The sequence below is a fragment of the Cloeon dipterum genome, chromosome 1 (assembly GCF_949628265.1).
Source record: "Cloeon dipterum chromosome 1, ieCloDipt1.1, whole genome shotgun sequence".
NCBI lineage: Eukaryota > Metazoa > Arthropoda > Insecta > Ephemeroptera > Baetidae > Cloeon > Cloeon dipterum.
Window position 1 is genome coordinate 24,109,627 of NC_088786.1, and position 21,335 is coordinate 24,130,961.

A 21,335-nucleotide genomic window follows, 5' to 3' on the forward strand; every position below is an offset into this window, starting at 1 on the left:
TGCATGATATTTCGTTAGGCTAGACTGTCTAGTCAGAAGAGAAATTTTGCCATTTTTTGTAAATCGTTAAAAGAGCAATAAAAAATTTTGCGTTCTATATGTATGAGATTGAAGACATTTCTAGCTAAAATGTTTCTGTAAAATTTTATAATTTGATTAAATATTATACGTCTTTAAAATACAAATGATTTCATTTGAAGGTCAACAGAGCAATTTAGCCCCAAACCTCCCACACCCAAATAATAATAAAAAAAATACCAATCTAAGCTTATTAAGAGAGACCCATGGTCAGTATTTCGAAAACAGCAGATCTTAAATTGACTCTCGGAAATAATTATTGTTGTTAAATTATTGAAGTTACTGATTGTGAGCACATGATGATTACATCATAGCAAGGCCTTTATTGTCTCTAAATAATGAATATTTAAAAATACTTTGTCTCTACTAAATGACCAGTCACCACCCTCCAACCTGATACTTTTGGAGACGATTTTTTTTTTGCTAAATGGCATTGAGAGGGATTCACGTCTTATTTGCGCGAATTCGTTCGGAAAGCAACATATATTTGGCATGGATGGACGGCTGCATGTGTTTGCTTTCAGGCACAGCTGCTGTCATGCTAGACAAGAAGTTATTGCGCTCGCGAGCAATAACTCCAATTAGGGCGAATAAACGCGGCCAATGGGAAGGTGCAAGTGGCCGCTCTCTGGTGTGCAAGGGTTAAATGCGAAGCCACTTTGCCTGATTGCAAAATTATGGCGACTTGCGAGTGAGTATGCGCGTCTGTTTTGCACCAAAGGTTAACCGACGCTGAGGGTCACTCTTAAATAAAAAGAAAGGAACGAGATCGTTAGTGCATGATCGGCGGCAAATCAGCTGCGAAGGCTGCGCTTATTCAACACGTCCGGTGCACATCAGACGCATGGTAAAAATGATGACAAACTATGCTCATCCGCATTTCGAAACAATTTGCAACTTTTGAATGAGTTCGTCTCGTAATTCAAGGGAGTAAAATGACCAACGCCTTAGGCCAGAAATTTGAATACGACTTTTTATAGGTATGTGTCCCCTTAGGCGCGAGGTCCAGCACACGCATCCGTTATTTGGCGTGCATTTTGTCCGCTGGGTATATTGATTTGCACCAATTATATTCCTGCGCGTTGCGCCAATACACAAAACCGATATGTCCTTTGGGTCCGTCTGTTACACCGGAACAATTAATTTCCGATGTAAATAAACACCCACTCAATATCATGTCATGTCGCTGGCTGTTTCACATTCCAGCAGGCTTTCAAAATGCTCGCACTTTCAATTTAAATTTTTATTTCAAATTTAAAGGGTTTAAAAAATGCTTCTTCCTTTGGGATTCTAAGGGTGTAAGGCTAAAAGTTGAATTTTGAAAAGAAAAAATTTGTCTTGCACGTTCTCGTTCTGGAATGCAGGTACTGTTTCAGCCCTTCAAGCTGCATGCAAACAAAATGCATAACCACACAGAGATTACTGTAGAGAATTCTGAATCATCAATGAATATGATCGAATGCACTCATTGCTGAGCACAATAAAAATCATATCTTTATATATTCAAAGCTATTTTTAAGTGAAATTCTAATTATCTTAATAACAAATATTATCTTACTTAGTAAATTGATCGAATGTACTGGAAGAAAATAAGCCGCATCTAAACTCTTATATTCCCTTTTAAAAACTTGCGACTTCACACGCAATGTTCATTTTGTTTCTCGCACGCGTCAGAATAAATTAAATTAAAATAATTACATCAGAGCAGTAAGACTTTTACAACTCTTTCCTTATAACATTATTTTTATAGTTTTCCTTATACAGTCAAGCATTTGGGTGCGTTCAACAAAAAAACCCTATTTGCTGTTAAACTAATTTCAGGGACCCACGACCGCAAGGAGAGGTTTCCTTGTAGTGACGTCACGCGCAATCTCTCGCTGAGTCACGTGCGAGCATCAATTATGCTAATTGCTAATGGCGTGATCAGAGACAACCGATTTAAATTTTGGAGGCGCGTCTATCCTTTATCCTATCTCATTTGCCAATTTAGAGACGAGGGAGGAGTGTGACATTATATTATAAGCAACAGACGACTCCCTTGGGGAACAGGCTTTGTCTTCAATTATGGAGTAGAACACTTTGACACAGACAAAGGCCATTCAGCGTCTTGGCAAGGTGAATTCAATTTTGGCAATTTAATACCGCATTTTGGTAATTAGCCAGCTCTCATGGATACGATGCTTGAAACGAAATTGCGTTGTAATTCACGCAATTAAGGTCTTTGTCATAAATTACAACCGTTTCAATGTGACAGACGAGTGATTTGGCTGCAGATAGGACTGAATTTAATTTAAATAATTTGCTCTATACAGAGCAAACGTCTTTATTCAATTTTAAATTTCATGGATTGATTATAAATCTTTAAAATGTCTTTTAAGGAACAATGCAAATGTTAAAAGTGACCGTCATTATAATTCATAACATGATGTAATACATTTTGATGCCACAGCTTGCTAATTTTGAGAAATATTTACAATTCAATATGTGCACATACCAATGAAGTAAGTGGTTTCATTTTCGACTCCTAGAGGCTTGGCCCCAAATTATCGGCCAGCAGAGCAATTACAGTTTTTGGCCGTGTTTTACGTCGAATATACATCTCGTAACTCATGAGGTTATTTAATTAATCTTCCAGCTTATTCAGCTGTGCCGCGCTTAAATTGCAATATACAATATCAGCATAATCAAAGTGAGGGAAAATTAAAGTCTTGATTAAATTTTTTGATTTTTTTTGGGATTGACGAGTGACACTTCTAATTTTTAAGCGTTCCAAAAACCTTTTAAAAGATTTTTAAATTTGGCCATCCCACTGCAAAATAAACCCCATAAAAATCCCCAGTTTCTTTTCTTTATCGCTGTAATTAAATTCAAACTTCAATTAAAACTTCCTCACTAAACTGTATTTCAATATCCTGGAATTTTACTTTATTTAAACTCTCCAAGTGAATAAATTCTGCTGCTTTGTAGTAATTTATTAACTTGATGCTACTTCATTTACAAATTCTGCTGCGCAAAAGCGGCTCGCTCTTTGCAAAAAAAAATAAAAATTTCACGTAAAAGTTGCAAAATATCATTGCTTATTGCGCACATTGTGCGAGAGCGATGGAGTTTTTTTATTATACCAAGCCCGCAAAGGAGTTAACAACAGTCAAGAGGAAAATATTGCTACTCTGGCAGAACTTTTCACGCTTTCTGTCCATTGCTTTTCATGACCCGTGCCAATCTCGTGACAACAAGCACGCCTGTCGACCCATCTCGGGTTTGACATCGCGAAAAATTCGGGTGCCTTCTACACGTCAAAGGCGAAAACTCTGGAAAGATTTTTTCCGAAACAGACACGATGACGTCAGAACGCAGGGGAAATTCGTTGGATTGCAAACAATAAAAAATCGCTGAATGACGTGCTAGAATATTTGCAAAAACGCAAATAACAAAAATAGATACAAGAATTTGTAATTTTACTTTACTAAAAACATTGGAATGTCAACATCCCTTTGGACCTTCCCTATTGCGGTTGAATTTCATTAAGAGAAATATATAGCTATATTTTGGGAATTTGCTAAAAAGAATCAAACTGTAATAGATTATGAACTTCCTAAACATTTTCAAATTAAATTTGTGGAATAATAAGTTTATCTTCCACAGTTGCGTTTAAATCATAAAATGTTTCAACAATTTTGTACGCAACAAATTAATGTTTTGCACTGTTTTGTAGACATAATAAATTTTCAAAAGGAAATAATAATTAAAGTTTGAACGATGATCTCTGAGTTTCATGTGCGTCAGAATTAGATCAAGTTCATTCACGTGATCCAGCTCTAATGCTATCCTCCTCGGAGTGTCGTATTTTGTCTGCGTCGACAGATAGATGATTTATGCGAAACAAAGGTTTAGCGCTGCTCATTTCAAATTAGCACCGTACCGACGGAGCACCATTTTGACCTGCTATGTATCAGCGACGCAAACAAAAAGTGAACGGGGAGGACTACGTGACGACCACGACGTCTCTGATTTTCTTATTCTCTTTCCTGCGCCGACTGCATGAAGCGTGGTGCTTTCTTTCACGCGTGTTCGCAAATAAATGAGACGCTTTGTCCTACAAAATGCGCGCGCAATTAAAAGAGCCGTCGGCGAGGAAATCCGAGAGCTAAAATTCCAGGCTGCTAGCTCAGCAAACGTTTTAGAGAAGCATGGCCACGAATCGATTCTGGTACTCGTCGCTTCAACAACTTACAGCCAGAGGTCTTAAATTACCTCAAGTCATCCACATTCAATGTGCCCCAAAATAAGTGAGGAAGCAATATTTTAAAGTGAGACGCATTGGAACCTACAGTGATTTATCTAGCCCCCACTGCACCCATTTTTAACGACTGTTGAGTGATTGAAAAGTTTTTTTTGCACTTGAATGATGGCCATTGGGTATCAGGCAGCCACATATGAAAAAAAAATGTAATTAAAGCGGTTCGTTTTAATCCTTTTTAATTTAAAATGATACAGTCTCATATTTTCTTATTGTATGCTCAAAAATTGGAGCATGATTTTTTTAAATTTAATTTATATGTTGTGACTTTATAAATCCCTATTTAGTATTGAGAAATGGCTCTGAATAAAAATGTCCAGGGAAATGTTCAAAGTTTTTCAAGTAAATTTGATGTTCAAATATTAAAATAAGCACTAACTCTGTCGAAATATTTGAAAAAAGAGAAACTCATTATTATATTTGATTTTTCCACATCTTGGCGATCTAGTTTCAATTATATTTGTCTATTCAATAAATTTTCCCATGAAAATTTAAAATTTTTAATCAATTGTGAAAAGAGTTTCCTTTTAACTTTTAAATGAGTCTTTAAAAGCATTCTATTAATTTATCCAAAGGTGTTATCAGGAAAGAACCACGGCTCAAGTCACAAGCAAAACATATACAGTTTCGCAAACATTTTGCAAAGTATAATGCAAGTAGGGAATGCTAGCACTAACAGTTTTTATCTGCAAACACGTGCTACTCGCGATAATCTGTCAAGGTAATTAACCCATTTGGATAGTAACGCCCCCTCGACCTTGTTTGCGCATGAACAGCGTTCTGAAAACGCAACCTACTGCGCGAATTATTTTTCTCCCCTCGGGATTGTCACTTGGTCATGCAGAGGCACGCGCGGGGTTAATCGCAATGCGATCGTAAAACATATTTCGAGCACATAGGCAAATTTACAGACGACTTGACCGCGTCGATCGTATTAACAAATGCTGTGTACGTGTGTATGTGCGCTTGGTTAGTTGTTGTCGGTGAGTACATTTTGTGTTTGTGTGCAAACAACTGGGTGAACATTATTGTGCGCTCGCTGTGGGACGCCACTTGTTCTGCTGCCAAAGGATCCATTACCGCTGGTCGCATATTTATTTACTTATCTCCGCGCGCGTTCGAGTTTAATGTGCGTCAACTGTGTTGTGTCCCTGCTTGATACTAAACCTAAATGACGATTTCTGTTCTACAAATCGAGTTTTGTCAACGCTTGCGAGGAAAAACCACTGTCGAACACATTTACGTGCTTCCAAACGTAGGCTATTTTTACGTGTTGCTCCGTGTGAATGACACTTTGGCCTGATTTAAAAATATTAAATTTTTCGAAGCTACCGCAAATTTGTAACCATGAGGATTTTGGGTAACAAAAACTAGAGGCTGGGTACAGTGAAAAAAGTAATCTAAATTTAATCTGTTTAATCTAATATGGCGTTAGAAACAATATTCCGATCAATTTCAATTTTATATCGAAAAAAATTATATGCATATGTTGCTTTAAAGGCTTTAAAGAAATTTTATGCGGTATAATAGTTTTCTTTTTAGTTGATATAATAACATAATTACGCAACAACAGTAATGGTTTTCATTTGGCTTCATAGATTTAATTAATGCTCATATTTATTCCTAACAAACACTGATTGAAGCCATGAAGTCGAAAATCAGATCCACAGTTCGCGTGTGCAAGAAAGCCACTATTAGATTTTCTGTTATGAAAAGTTCAGATTTCTTTTTACAACCGTATCAAATTTTAAAGGTTCAACATAATAAGATGGAAAAATATCTTCAGTACCGAGAACGAATTAAAATACTAAAAAATTAATACAGTCATTTTACTATGTGTGGATTCGCAATGAAGAGCCATTCATCCTGGTTACAAATCCACACAGAGCAGTGCCGTGTTGTGTCAATTTTTTAAAGTTTAATTTTTTAGTGTTAATTTCATCAACTTGTCTATCCGGTCTATCCAAATAAGACAAAAAGCTTTTTTTAAAGAAAAGTATATAAAGCAAAATCAGCAATTTAAGCTGAGAAAATAATTTTTTGAAACTTGACTTTAATTACAATTACGGATGCGTTGGTGGAGAGAAAGGAGTGAGAGGCACGCACGCGTTTCGTCCAGAACACGTGAAGATGCCGGCAGACGGGCGGTGTGCGCGAGCGGGGAGGTTTGGTTCGGTCTGCCGGAATTAGCAACGCGGCTATTAATACGCTTGCAAGTGCGCCGAGTCACAAGACAAGCTTGGTCCGTCAGTCGGTCCGTGAGCGTTGTCGGAGCCCTTGCAAGCCCAAGGGCAGAGAATGAAAGACACGCTCTCCAAGTCCATTTTGCATTGTTGTGGCTCGCAACACTCGATCCAGTTGTCCAGCGACTCGGCCCCCTTTGACAAGTCCAACGGCTTAGACACAGTCGTCTCGCTCGCCTTCTTCCAAGCCAAAGGTGAACAAGCAAGCTGCATAATAATTGCTTTGTCTGGAAAATCAGCTGGAGCAAAGCTCCCGCTCTTTTTCTTAATTTTGGGCTGTCATTTTGAGCGCGTTACAAGTGTCATAACATTGATTCAGCGCGCTTTCACGTTAATGTCATAGGTCACCTTGGTAATGACGTGAGCGACAGTTTTTTTAGCAATAGATTCGAAAGTTTTTTATTTTTGTATCTAGTTTTCTCACGTTTTAAAAAGCAACAGGATTTTGTTGTTCGATGGAAAATTACACTTTCATTTACCCTACTGGTGGTTTTCTATGCTGCTTTTTGCTTTCCACATTTTATAATATATTTTCGAATAAGACAGAACAAAAAGAATTTGATCATTCTGACTGAGCACACTGAAGGCAAACAAGTATTATTTTAAGCGCGTTTCACCTTGCAACAATCAGCCAACGTACCGCTTAAAAAAGCCCCTCATCTCCTTGCGTTAACCTAAATCCCAGTTGGTACTCCCGCCAAAAATTAAGAATTACCTCACATTCTCCTTGGAACATGGAAAAAAGATAAAAATTCAATTTACTTTTGTTTAATACAGCACTGCTTCCAGCAATATCATAAAAATAATAAAAATTTGAACAGCGCCTGGAGTTTCGCGGGTATGCAACCTGCGGTGCTAGTCTGTCCAGCAGTTTGCATACCTTCCAACTTGCACGGAAACCACGAGTTTGACTTACCTCTTTATCATATTCGTGTTGCAGATGCCGCAGCAGGGAACGCAACAGGAACAATTCAATGGAATGGGAACGGATCGACCTACCCGCAGGGGACGGAGGGCGAGGGGCAGGAACACATGCTGGAGGGGCAGGGGGCAGCTAAGGATGACGCTCTTCACCTCAAGAGACGGCTGGGACTCTTCAGTGGGGTGGCTTTAATTGTCGGAACGATGATAGGTAAGCACTTAAAAATTTCCCAACGGCTTTGCTGAGAAAAATGGCCGTGCCAGTGAGCCAAAAGCCTTTTGCTCGAGAAATAAAATGATTGGCCAACTACTTCGGATTATTTCACGCTTTCGAGCTGGCAGTTTCAGGCCGGCTAAATGATTTGTATGACTGCGTGCGCGACAATATGCAGCAGAGTTCATCAACTAGTTTTAAAAATGCTTTGTTTTTCGATTTTAGGTTCCGGAATATTCGTGTCGCCGACAGGCGTGTTGGAACGAACTGGCTCTGTCGGCGTTAGTTTCGCTATCTGGATTTCGTGCGGCGTTCTCTCGTTGCTTGGTAAGTTTCCTCATCGTCGTTGAGCCACGCAAAGCTGTTGTTTGTTAACACTTTTGCTCTCTCCGAGAGTGTTTCATTACTGTTTCAAACGATTAATTTTATCACACTTTCGTTGGCCGCAACGTACAGTCGTAAAAACGCGCCCAGATCGGCGCCTGGCAGCAGAGAACTTTTCGCTGCACCTTTAATTTAATTATAGCACCCACGTGCTTCATCTTACTGGTGCTTGCATCATAGGATATGCAAGCAAAAATCGTCGTCTGCGGCGTGGCTGTGACCCACATTAGAATGAATCGCCGGCGCTCTATAGGGACGCTAAACAAACAAAATGCAGCTGTTTTGTTTTGCACGAGAAACCGAAGCTGCTGTTGATTGTTGTTCTCGCTGATTTGTTAAAGAAAACAATAGAATGAAAGAATTCTGAATTTAGCCTTCGGAAATAAATTTTCTTTCTTATTATTTTTTTCTTTCATCCCTGTCCGAGGACCGGGAATTTTGATCTTTAAAGATTAAATTTAATGTGTTTAACTCATTTATCAAAACAAACTAGCTCGTTCATTAAGATGCATTCCAAAAGCCGAGTATTTTTTTAATTATGAGAATAGTAAAAGTTGTTATGTGACCGGTAATTTCGGGTTTGAAGCAACTCTTATAACGTACCCAGCTCTTAGTGGAATTCGAGTTAAGAAAATTCTAGGTTTGTCATTATTTCTAAATTGTTGTACAGTTGGCTAAATTCACGATTTTGATCTGACCGTGAGGTTCAACAAGATCATTTTAAGGGGACATTATCACGTGGCTGATTGTGACACAATAAAACGCTGCTTTAATCACAATCTCCGCAAGTGCCAAAAAGCGTCGGTCCCCTAGCCAATTCCTTGACTTGAACTTGAAAAGAGAAAAATCCTCATTGAGCTATTTACTGAAGAAAATCCTCAATAAAATAAATTATCAAAAATTTCAGATCGGTCCTTTAAGTCAAAACAGTCTATCGTTTCTTAATCTTTTTGTACTTTTTAATTACCTCGTCTTTCAAACTTCTTCCATCTATGAGTCTCAATTGGAGGAATTAATACATATATATGAATGTCTCGACGCACACTTTGCGATTTAGAGGGCTCGTTTCGAGAGGAGTATAAGGTAAACAAAGTCAGTAGAGTAATAACCGTACCAGCCCAGAGAGGCACACACATATTCGTTGCCAATAAATAATTTTACGGTCAGCCTAGCGGCCTTGCGAGACCCGCCCAACACCACGCACTCGTGCACACAGTGCCACGCAGACAAAAATTTATTGCCTGCCCGGCGGCAGCAGTGGCGAGAATGAAGCGCACGCAGAAAAGTTTTTGCGCAAAAATAAATTGCCGCCACTTTCCGGCTTATTTAGAGTCTCGCGGGAGCCAACACGAGCTTGACAAGACGCGCGAGGCGCCGGACCAATGATTGCTTTTGTCTTTCGGTCTCGCGGGTTCATGAACCTTCAACTATGCGTGCGTGTGTGACAGAGAAAGAGAGAAAGAGCGTCGGTAATCCTCTTTCAACCAAAATAGAATCATCTCACTCATTTCACTAGAATGCTTGTGTTTCATTGCCGAGTCTGTCGCTCAATCTAGTTGTCTACGATCTTGTGAAGAGATCGAGCAATTAGTGAATTAAGGTGCCAGAGATTTTTCCCTATTAAAACGACTAGATTTTTATAACACCAAATTTCTTAGTATTTTTAGTGCTGGAGGTAAATTATCTTTTACTTCAAATGGAAGAATAAGACATCACAGCAGAACATTTCATCCATTTTATGATAATTTTCGCCGTTTCCCTTTCACTTGGATATTTCCATACAAATGTAATTCCCCGTCATATGATGCTGAAAACAGTCGTTTCTCTTCTGCTACCCGGCAGCGAAATTAAATTTACCCCTGTGTTTTGCACAAGATGCCAAGTCTTAAAAAACAATAACCCTGTCCGGTAATGCCCCCGGTGCTTTTTAACGATTGCTCCGTCGGCGCCTTAGGTTTCCGCTGAATTTAGCAAGAGAATCGCTTTTCCCCACTCTCTGCGAGAGAAAAGGCCGAGTTAATGAAAGTTTATGGGTTTGAGTCGAGTGGGAGTACATCTTCGGCAGTTTGTCATTCCGAAGAAGCTGCTGCTCCGGCGCCAAGGGGGAAAATTTGCCCACAGTGACGCAAATGGCGCAGTCTTTGTAGCACGCGCTCCGCTCAAATTAATGAGAACACGCTGTCTTGTCGCGATGGTTGAAAATGTCAGTTGCAAATTTACTAACGGAAATTGATTCGTCGGTTGACTTATTTTGACAACAGACAAGTTTTAATTTAAAAGAAAAAGCTCTTATCGGATAACTTACTATTCAACAAAGAGCATCAAAACTCAAAGAAAATGTTAATGTTTTTTTTTCCTAAATAACATGAAAGTAAATACATAATTTTCGTAAGGTAATTAATGGGCCAAAGAAAAATCAGTTAGTAATAATAATTGTTGTATATTCCAGTTAAAAAATTCTAAATTGCTGTACGTATACTATAGGTGTCTAAAATCTAATCTAAGAATTACAAAATGTGACTCGAATAAGCGAATTATCATTGTCTTAATTTTGACTGATCTTATAAGTTACAAAAGAAATGGTCAACTTTGACTTGATAATAATGTAATTAATTACTGTTCATATGTACATCCATGTCAATCTCACCATACGCATATTAAAAACGTTAGCAATTTTAATTTTTCAAATGAATATTCTCTGGAGAGGTTGAGAAAAAGAAAGAAGCTCAACTGTGAAGCTTTAAGGGTAATTTTTTGTCATCAAAATGCGAACTTTTTCGCTTAAGATATTCAAGTTCATAGATCATGCTCTTAGCTCAAGAAGATATTCAATATCAGAACGAAAATTGCATACCAAAGCGGAACGCCTGTGTCTTGAAAGGAGGAACTTCCTGCGCCACATTGAGTATTGTGCTCTCACTGTCTTCCAAAATTGAACTGAATAATTGTCAACAAACGAAAGCTTTAAATGTACATGCCAGCGACCTCCAGGTCTCATTGGCTGGCTGATACGAAGACATACCTAACATATTTCTGTCGATTATGAAAACACCCAATGCTTCAAAGCCAATTTTAATGGATCCAACTCATACCCGATAATAGGAGTGCACTTAAAGTAAATGACCATGAAAAGCAAATTAAAAACTACAATTTAATGTTTTTTACCTCCTCCATAGCGTTTCAAAATATTATGGACGAGACAAAATGGCTAGCCGAGATAATGACAGCCTGATTAATTTAAACTAATTCATGTCCTTATCTGCAACCTCACCGATATTTTTCAAACGGTTAATATTAAAAACACTATTATTTACCATTAATCCAGTTCTCCGCGTCTGCGCTACAGTATCCTGTAACCTGAACATGCATAGCCGGTCAATGACATTATTTTATTGTGTCTCTAAATGAATTTGACTCGACTCTAAGCTCTGGTGAATCAAAACATAACCTTTTTAAGGTTTTAGCATATAATAACGATTTTTTACGGCAGGGACAGCTCTTCCATGGGGCTGGGAATATCTTTTATGTAAGACCCGATTTAACAAAACACCGATTTGTCACGATTAAATTTTATGAGAACAAATTGAACAGAAGTCAACAAAATTCGAATCGAATACAAATGTCGACCTGTAATAATTTGTTGTGTGAGAAATAAAGATATTGTGACAGTTCTAATGCAACACGGTGTTTTACGAAGTGATGCCTCCAAATATTTTCATCTTAATTTGTTTAGGCGCTCTGGCTTATGCTGAGTTGGGCACGATGAACACGAGTTCCGGCGCCGAGTACGCCTACTTCATGGACGCATTCGGCCCACTGCCGGCCTTCCTCTTCTCCTGGGTGTCCACCCTGGTGCTGAAGCCCTCGCAGATGGCCATCATCAGCCTCAGTTTTGGACGTTACGTGGTCGAGCCCTTCGTCGGCGACTGCGAACCCTCTGGAGTGGCCATGAAGCTTGTGGCAGTGCTCATTATCTGTGAGTTTTTATTCCAACCATTATTTTTTATATTTAAATATTTTAAGATATATTTAGAGATAATTTAAAATTTCTGTTGCCTTGACAAACATCTAAACCACAAAATTAAAGTGGAAATAAACTACAGTTGATACGTTTTTAATATATATGGTTTAATTGTAATAAAAATTCCTGAAGTCTTATAATATTTTTTATCAGATTAAAGCTCAGACATCAACCAAGTTTTTAAGGTGTCAATGAAGCGGAAGAATTTAATTGGAACAAAATTTAGTGTATTCTTTAAAATATAATACTTGATGCTTTTAATAACAATACTACCGCTGTAGTAAACAAAATTTATTAGAGCATGCACTCCCTATAAAGCATGATGGCGTGCGCGAGGCCTTTGTAATTGAATATTCATCGCATCCCGTCACGATTTATATGCAATGATACGCGAAATTGTGTTTTCGCAACGCGTTTGAGATACGGGGTGGGTGGAAACAGAAAGACAGGCGGGCCGATACCCAAGCCACTTCTCACATCAATACCAGCTAGATGACGAGAATTGCGATCGAGTTCTATTTTCAGCACGCCTTATTCGCTGCTGTAGACAGAATACTTGAGTGCGCCAGGGTTTTCGCCTCTTGGAAAATTTATTATTGCGCACAAGAAAGGAAGCGTATCTCAAGGGTGCTTGTATTACGCGCCTTGCGTTCATTTGATGAAATGAAAATGTGAATATTCTAATTTGCTAACTAGTCTGACTTTCGGCACGAAATGATATAATGATGTGACATGTATTTCATTTGTTTCGTTTTTGTTGCAGTGGTGATTCTGGTGATTAATTGCTACAGCGTGAATCTGGCGACAGGCGTGCAGAACGTGTTTACTGCGGCGAAAATGGTCGCCATTATGATCGTCATTTGCGGTGGCATGTATCAACTGCAGAAAGGTGAGTGGACCACAGCCACGAAAAAGCAAACTCTCTTCTGCCATCCAAAGGATAAATTAAACGCGATTAAAACAACAACGGACAAAAAAGGACAACCTCATTTGCAATAATAAATTTGTTTCTTGGTTCAGCTCTGTAATGAATACAAAGAGTATGTGCTTTGCTCGCCAAAGTACGAGCCGAGAAAACAACATGTGATCGTAATAAAAGTAAAGAAATATGCTGCAAGCACATTTTTGCTGCAATAAAAAAGTACTAACTTCTAAACACGCGCTATATTCACTGAAATAATTAACGAGAACGCAACAAGCCCCTTACTTTGCTTTAGAGATGGAACGCACATATATTTCTTAATATTCATTTTATTTGTTCAGATATTTTAATTTAAAATAATAAAATGCTTGATGACTAAGCAGAAGTGTCGCGCGAGGCTCGAGCTCGCATATCAAATCTACGCATGATTCATATAAAATGCGTATAAATAATTAATTCCGATTCTACTTCATTCTAAGTCTGCGTATATTTGAATTTGAACAAAAGACTCTAATTTTAAAACTGTATTTAATTGAACTATAACCTTAATTTAAAATATAAATGTTTAAAAAAAGATCAATCGAATGAAATAAATAAATTACTGGATCAAAATTGTCAGTAAAGCGTATCTATTATAATATAAATTTAGTCCGCTTCAATAAATTTATTTAATGGTTTTTCAAAGTCCCTGCACCTCAGAGTGTCTTAATTTTAAGTAAACGTCTTCCATAAACAAGAAGTAGACCATTGAGGGCGAGTAGAGATGAACTCAGCACCTCCCACCCTTCTCCGTAACACACGCACTACACGCACACGCGTCCATCTGAAAATAACCCTCTCACGACGAGCCCATGAGCATCACGTGGGCGACGGCGGCGTGTAATATAAAAATACGCGGTCGGCTGGAGCGCAAGTGAATGAGCAGCGAATTGCATCAGCCAAGGGTGACGTCACGCGGCGAACCGCCCCCGCGCGAATCGATATTTTGAGGGGTGCACCGACCGGGGGTGCACTGCGGCTTGCGTTGCCCGCTGCTGCGTCTGCTGACACAAAGACCCACATTTTCGTTTCGCACCGCTGCTGCTGCCTTTTAATTGCTTGTCGTCGGTCTTTTCACCCTGTGCACCCGCAGACTTGTTTATGAAGGAAAGCACGCAGTTTGTGATTTGTCTATCGCCTTTTCTGCTGCGGGTCAGGCGCAGATGGCTATCAAATGTGATGACGACCGTTGTGCTCAGCTCTTCCCGCACGTTGTCAAGCGGCAAATTTCTTTCTCTTGAGAAAAATAAAGCACAAAATTACAATTGTTTGCGCTGATCCTCATGATTATCTTAAATAATTAAATAAACTATCTTTCCCTTTGAAGATGGAACATAAAGTTCAGCAACCAATCATGACTGATTGTAAATTGCGATAATGAAACGACAAATCTGAGTGAGTGTTATACGCCGCCATTAGCTTCATTGGACGTTTAATCCGCTCGTTTGTCACTGTTCCGCAGTTTCGCAGCTCCAGCACGAATGGTCAATTTTTGAGCGAGTGCCAAATCCGCAGAGGCAATAAATTGATCCCCTTCTCAATTGGGCATCGGGCGGCAAAATCAACGCAGACACGGTGATCACGCTTGGCAAGCGTCGAAAAGCTGAAAACCGCAACGCAATATCAAAAAGCAGGCCTTGAAACGCGACTCGCCAAGTTTTGGACCAATTTATTCATGCAGATGGCACGGCAGGAAAATCTAATTTTAGAAACGTGCCTCGCCTGCTACAAAAATCCATCTGGCGGCACCACCGCCCCCAAAATCGATAAGCAGTGCGAAAGAGTGCCTCTTGTTTTGACAAGAGGAGTGGCTAGGGGTGTCCCTCGATAAAATAAACCGCATTAACAATAAACTAATGGATTCGGACAGGAATTGTAGATGACTGACTATTTTTCTAGGCTTTTATATCATTTATCACATGAAAGATTTTTCCACAAATGAACTTAACTCTTACTCATATTTATAAATATACAACATCAAAATATATTTTTTTAAATAATAGGTCTGATCAATGTGTATCACTTGATATTTTGTCCTCAATCATTCGATTCAAATCAAATTTACTTTAGCTCACTGTGGATATTTCCAAATAAAAATCAGTCAAATATAGAAAAGAAGCTACATTACCTACTTCATTTCCCAACGCTTAAGTTTCAATGATAGCGTGAGATTCTCTTTGTTAAGGAGAGTTATTAAAAAATAATCTATTCGCAGAAATCCCAGTGAGGTAAATATTTTTTATACCTTTGAGACTAAGTTACGCTATAAAACCATTAGAGTAAATAGAGGAAATTAATTAATTTGAACCTTACAGATGCATAAACACAAGTCATCTATCTAATCTGAACATAAGAAATAATTGTTATTACTCTTTCAAAACAAGAGTCTTTCTTGACGTGATAAGATTTCCGAACCCTGAATAACAAGCAGACCGTTTTATCAACTTTTCCGTTTCAGAGCTAACGATCCCATTTCTCTTAATTGAAAAGCGTTCCATTTCATTTACAGGAAATACTCACCACCTACAGAGTCCATTCGAGCCAATATCCCAAGAGAGGGCTAGCGCTTCACTGGCAGACATAGCGACTGCATTTTACACTGGACTCTGGGCCTATGATGGCTGGAACAACCTCAACTATGTCACCGAGGAGATCAAAAACCCATCAAGGTAATCGATGAACACGTGTTCCTCAAAACAGAGAGTAATTGGATTCTTTCTGCTTGCTAGGAATCTGCCCTTGTCTATTATTATCGCAATTCCAATGGTAACGATTTGCTATGTGCTGATCAACGTATCCTACTTGACTGTGATGTCACCAGATGCACTTCTGGAGTCAGAAGCTGTTGCTGTGGTAACTATTGATTCTCCTTTGTTGCTACTCGCGCAGAGCATGTTTTGCCAAACCCTGGCTTGACACAAATCCAATTCATTTTCAGACTTTTGGTAATTTAACATTGGGTGTGATGGCTTGGCTGATCCCACTCTCCGTGGCTATTTCCACTTTTGGCTCTGCGAATGGAACACTTTTTGCTGCTGGACGGTACGTTTCACATTTCCTTTCGCAGCCTTATATGACATACATATTTTGGCATACAGGCTGTGTTTTGCTGCTAGCCGTGAAGGACATCTCATGAACATCCTTTCCTACGTGCACATCAGACGACTCACTCCAGCACCTGGACTCATTTTTCACGTGAGTGCACTTACAGATAACTATTTTATGATGAGAGAAAGTATAAGATTGATTGAAAATAAAAATTGGGATTTCTTTGGCCGGGATGAAAATTGCAAAAATCAAAATAATTTCATGCTCTTTAGAAAACTGCAGTAATTATATTTCAATAACTTTTGTCAAATGAATTTTTATTTTCGCATCTATACGCTACAGTATCCCTACACTAAAAACAATTATGAGAGTTCAACCAGCTTTTAATAGCTTTAATTAGCAGTAAAAAGTAGGCAGAGCAAAATCAAATTTCCCACGCAATAAAAGGGATTTCAAAATCAAGAAGGAACGTTTTCCTCTTGATGATATATTCAATATAATCCTAAATGAAATCCGGTGCGCCTTAATGGATATCTCAAGTAAAAAGGATTAGATGATGACAGCCTCATCTCGCACAATCCCATTGTAAGTCAAACTTTTAATTTCAGTCTCTGATCGCGATCATAATGGTCGTCTCCGGCTCAATCGACTCGCTGATCGATTTCTTCTCGTTCACGGCGTGGATCTTCTACGGCGGCGCTATGCTCGCACTGATCGTAATGCGGAAGACGAGGCGGGACGCCCCCAGACCGTACAAGGTGAGCGAAAGCTTTCTCAAAGAGTCCATTTCGAGCACTCCATCATGACAGAGGTCTAAGTATTTCAAAAGTAACTTCCATGCAAAAGAGCAGTCAATGAGTGTGCAAAACTCGCTGGCAATTATCATGGACACGCGTCCCAAACTAATTGTCACCGGTTTTTGCTTTTCTTGCTTAAAAAAAGAAAAAAATGAATGTTGTTTCTCTCTTTGATGGTCCATTGAAGAAGTACAAACTGAGCACCACAAATGTGTAGCTGCGGCAGCTGCGGGGTGGGGGGCCTTGTAATGATGTGCTGTTGTGTTTTCTAGTTGCCTTCGGGGTGAGAGCAGGCCAGCCGGTGTGGCTTGAAAAGTAATTAGCGTGGTCCTCGCGGTCACCAACCAGCGCGACTCGCATTTTTAGCCGAACAATATACACACTCTTAGCGATTTAGTTAGAGATACAATTCCAATCTAAGCAAAATAACTATTCAATAATAAAAGAAACTGTAAAGCTTTCAATCTAGATGCCCTGGGGTGTGACTGAAATTCGAAGGGAGAAGTTGGAAGGCAAGATAACGCTCCCAATTTCTCGTTGCTGGAGTTTCAGCCGGGCCCCTGGGGAGAGTAGATATTAAAACGTTGCTGTGCATAGTTTAAAGTTTTGTGTTTGAAAGTGGCATTGTCATCAGTAAACTTAAAGTGCAGGCACTCTTTGGAAGGACAAACTCACAGAGAGGGCTATTTTGTAGGTGCCGATCTTTGTACCGTTCCTGGTGATGTTCGTCTCGATCTACTTGGTGATTGCTCCGATGATCGATCAACCTAAGCTCGAGTACCTCTACGCTCTGCTCTTTATCATCAGCGGATTGCTCTTCTACCTGCCGTTCGTCCACCTAGGCTACTCCTCCAAGATAATGGGTAATTGTTACGCGTTTGAGTGGCAATATAAACCGTAAATACATATTTCCCCTTTTGAATTAAATGAGCCCCGATGAGGAAGAAACAAAATTCAAGATACCCGATCTCCAATTTTTAATATTTCTTGTTAATCATCCAACTTTTGGAAATAAAACTAACAAGAAATTTAATGGAGGAAAAGAAATCACAAATTATTCTAATCTGCGTATATTTGCTGCAAGGATGGGCAATCGAGGATGGAATTTTGAAGATAAGCATGTAGCTAATACTGTGTTGCGTGAATTTTGTTTCACGTGTTAAGCACTGCAAATGAGATCTGAGGAGCCGAGAGCTGATACAGTTGCTGCTCATTTTGAGAATGTGCAGCGAGATAATGTTTATCTTCAATATTTCACTTAAGGTTGCCACCCTTAATAAAAAAGAAAACAGTAGAGTAGAGCCAATTTAATTTCATACTTTTGTTTTGTTCGCTTCTACACAACATGACAATTATTTAAGTCCAGTCGCTTTGTCAAAAATTGGTCATCGGGGTCAATGCACAATAGGCAAATTGCTCAACTGAAGTGTGGAGCACGTTGCATATCCTCTTTGAAAATTTATCTCCTAATATATTTCCATCTTGGCTAAATGCTCACTATATATTATTGAATGCAATTAACTCATTTTTAAGCAAATACTGTGTAATAAATGAATGAAACTTCATGAAAAGGTTTTTGAAGGTTTTGCTGGAAAAAAAATAATCTTGACTAGAAGAGGACCAGGTTTGGTAGATTTTGAGTGTGCCAAATTGTGGTTTCATTGATGAAATAGATTCAGCTTTTTACTTAATTTACTCTTTTTAATTTTCAGAGCGCGTGACAGTTTTCCTGCAGCTTCTGATGGAAGTGGCTCCTACGCAGTCCGTTTTTCCTGCCAAGGAAAACTGAGAAAAGACGAACAATAGATACTTGAAACAAGTTAGCCAAACGCGTGTCAGATCCATCGCACGCACTGCATTTCACTGTTGCAAAGTACGAAGATAAATGTATATTTGTGTTAGAGGAAACCTTCCCATTCTCCACGATCATGTCACCCAGAACGTAATTGGACAGCCCGTTCTTGTTGCGGACATTACATACACTCATCGCGAACGCAGAGGAATATTTCTTCTCGAGAAGAGAGTACAACGATGACATCAAAAAGTTTGGCACAAATCTGCACTATTTTTGTAAGTTCGCCCGCGCACCACTTTCCTCATCAATTGTGTACAAGAATGAATTTTTAATTTTGCATTTGGTTTCAATTTTGTACTCAAGCGAGAGAGAGATAGCGAACAAATTTTCTTGTTTTATGTCGGTTGATGTGATCTTTCAAAATGGACTATTGGATTTGCAATTGAATTCCTGTTACCCAAAACGCAAGCGCCTCTAAATTCTCATCCCTTGTAGGCAAATCACTGTTAGGTTTAATTTAACATTAAAAGAAGTAGTTTATATCAAGGGCAACGTATTTACGATTTGATTTCTCGTGAATTTGCCATTTTCATCACCATGCAATAAATTCCAAAGGAGTTGTCAATTATCTTCTGGATTGGAATCGCTCCCTTCCCTACCCTGTCACCGCTCTTCTTATTCTGTTTACCCATGAAATGATTTCTGAAATTTTCTCCGGATGCAGAGTTCCGGCATGTGGCTTTTCTGAACTAAAATCAAATTCACCCTCTCTTTCACACTACTCGTCGTGATTTTATTAGATTTACAAATATCCTTATGAATGTTCTTTTACGAAGGGCCTAATACGAAAATTTATTTATGGTAAAAAGGTGCACTTCAGCATTTCCAATTCCCGAGCGTTTTAGACTGATTTCCTCACTCGCTGATCTGTGTGAGTTTTGAAAGTCTCTTTTTATTAACTTTCTATCTTTCCTTGTGTGAACTTTTTTTTGCAAATTTAGCGCTCAAAGTGAACCAAACGAAAATTGCCACTTGCCTGATCCAAAGTACCTCGAGAAATCAAAACCTGATTCCAGTGGATAATTTTTAGCAATTTTAAACTCAAATAATTGTAAATTACGATTATGTATGACACACACACTAAGTGTTTAGATCTTGCGACTCGCTGTCTATAGAGAGCTGTGCTAATTAAGGAAAATGAGATAAGTGCATACTTACGAAAGATATTATATGAGTTACTTGTTCAAACACGTGCTTCAAAGTATATTTTCAATTGCAAATCAAACGCGTTTAACGAATTCGGCCATGAGTAGAATACGGTATTAATAGAGAAGTTTTATTTAATATTTAAAAAAGGCTTACGTTTTATTGTAATTATTATTTTTAAACTTTAGGACTTCAATATATTGATTAACAAAATGGGGCGTCTTCCCAAATTTTGATCTTGACTTTAATAAAAACTATTTTGTTCCGTAATGGCAATAATGTGTTTTATTTTCACATAACATCACTGATATGGATATAAAAATATCATCTTGTTGCTCTTTTTATTATGAACTATACGACTTCCAGAGAAGATAATAAAAATTTAAGTTTTCACCAGTGCTAGGATTCTAAAAGAACATAAAAATTATTTTTAAATAAGCAAGAGAAAAAATATTTGGGGTGCAATCATGTGAGGAGGAAATGAAAATAGAACACGCAAGTTGGCCCCACGCAGACTGCCAATGGTGGCACGGATTTCGTTCCAGTCGATTTGGCTCGCGGCCACAGAGGGAGATTAAATTCGTGCTGAGTCTAAAAAAATTCCCAGCAGCAAAATTTTCAAAATATGCTTTAAATTCCTTTTTCCATTGCGTATAGAAAAATGTACTACTGCAATCAATTTGAGGCAAAGCAAAACTCGTGATTTTAGCTGCTGTTAGGAGTTCGCGTGAAAGATATAAAAAAAAAGGAAATTGCAATCCAAGATAAATCAATTAGCAAGCGCAAGGAGAAATAGACGCAAGCTCAAAGAAGAATTTAATTGCAGAAAAAGATTTACGGTCTCAGACGACGAGCAGAGAGAGAGAGAGATAGAGAGAGAGAGAGAGAGAGAGAGAGAGAGAGAGAGAGAGAGAGAGAGAGAGAGAGAGAGAGAGAGAGAGAGAGAGAGAGAGAGAGAGAGAGAGAGAGAGAGAGAGAGAGAGAGAGAGAGAGAGAGAGAGAGAGAGAGAGAGAGAGAGAGAGAAACGAGGAGTTATACAGAGAGAGGCTCAATCGGATAAGAAGAAGAGCTCCTCCAACGCTCTGAGTAATAAAAATTAGTTGCTGGCAATTAGGTGAGGGTATATAGCAGGGGCGGCAGCGACTGTCGCACTTTTAGCCAAGCGTTTAGGAGGGTTAAACCCGCTTGCAAAATTCCTGTTTTCTTCTCGACTTACAAAATGTTGGCTCATATTTATAAAACTAAATGGAGGAGAAAAATTTCCCCACATAAAAATAGGAAGAAAATTGTGACAGTTCAGGTCAAATATAATGATTAGAGCACTGGTGCTAATTTTTTTTATTGACTCATTTGCATGTGTTTTCTG

General features: G+C 38.7%; 2 protein-coding genes across 7 annotated transcripts in view; one reads left to right on the plus strand and one right to left on the minus strand.

Moving 5' to 3' along the window:
- LOC135936085 (glutaminase-like) overlaps positions 1–11,078 on the minus strand; it is a 24,867-nt gene extending 13,789 nt beyond the window's left edge. For both annotated transcript variants that reach the window (XM_065478887.1, XM_065478806.1), the window contains exon 1: positions 10,995–11,078. In XM_065478887.1, the coding sequence (XP_065334959.1) occupies positions 10,995–11,042 (48 nt within the window). In that variant the 5' untranslated portion in view covers positions 11,043–11,078. The remainder of the gene's footprint in view (positions 1–10,994) is intronic.
- sbm (sobremesa) overlaps positions 1–20,238 on the plus strand; it is a 25,332-nt gene extending 5,094 nt beyond the window's left edge. Inside the window, exons 1-12 of one of the 5 annotated variants that reach the window (XM_065478694.1) lie at positions 6,593–6,815; positions 7,562–7,753; positions 7,982–8,083; positions 11,874–12,116; positions 12,925–13,050; positions 15,632–15,791; positions 15,852–15,975; positions 16,061–16,164; positions 16,221–16,317; positions 16,779–16,928; positions 17,240–17,282; positions 17,662–17,803. In XM_065478694.1, the coding sequence (XP_065334766.1) occupies positions 6,677–6,815; positions 7,562–7,753; positions 7,982–8,083; positions 11,874–12,116; positions 12,925–13,050; positions 15,632–15,791; positions 15,852–15,975; positions 16,061–16,164; positions 16,221–16,317; positions 16,779–16,928; positions 17,240–17,254 (1,452 nt within the window). In that variant the 5' untranslated portion in view covers positions 6,593–6,676 and the 3' untranslated portion in view covers positions 17,255–17,282; positions 17,662–17,803. Of the gene's footprint in view, positions 1–6,592; positions 6,816–7,561; positions 7,754–7,981; positions 8,084–11,873; positions 12,117–12,924; positions 13,051–15,631; positions 15,792–15,851; positions 15,976–16,060; positions 16,165–16,220; positions 16,318–16,778; positions 17,831–18,679 lie in introns of those variants that run through there. The other 4 variants (XM_065478406.1, XM_065478494.1, XR_010574264.1 and 1 more) reach the window with 4 other exon arrangements.
- Positions 20,239–21,335: the final 1,097 nt, after the last annotated feature.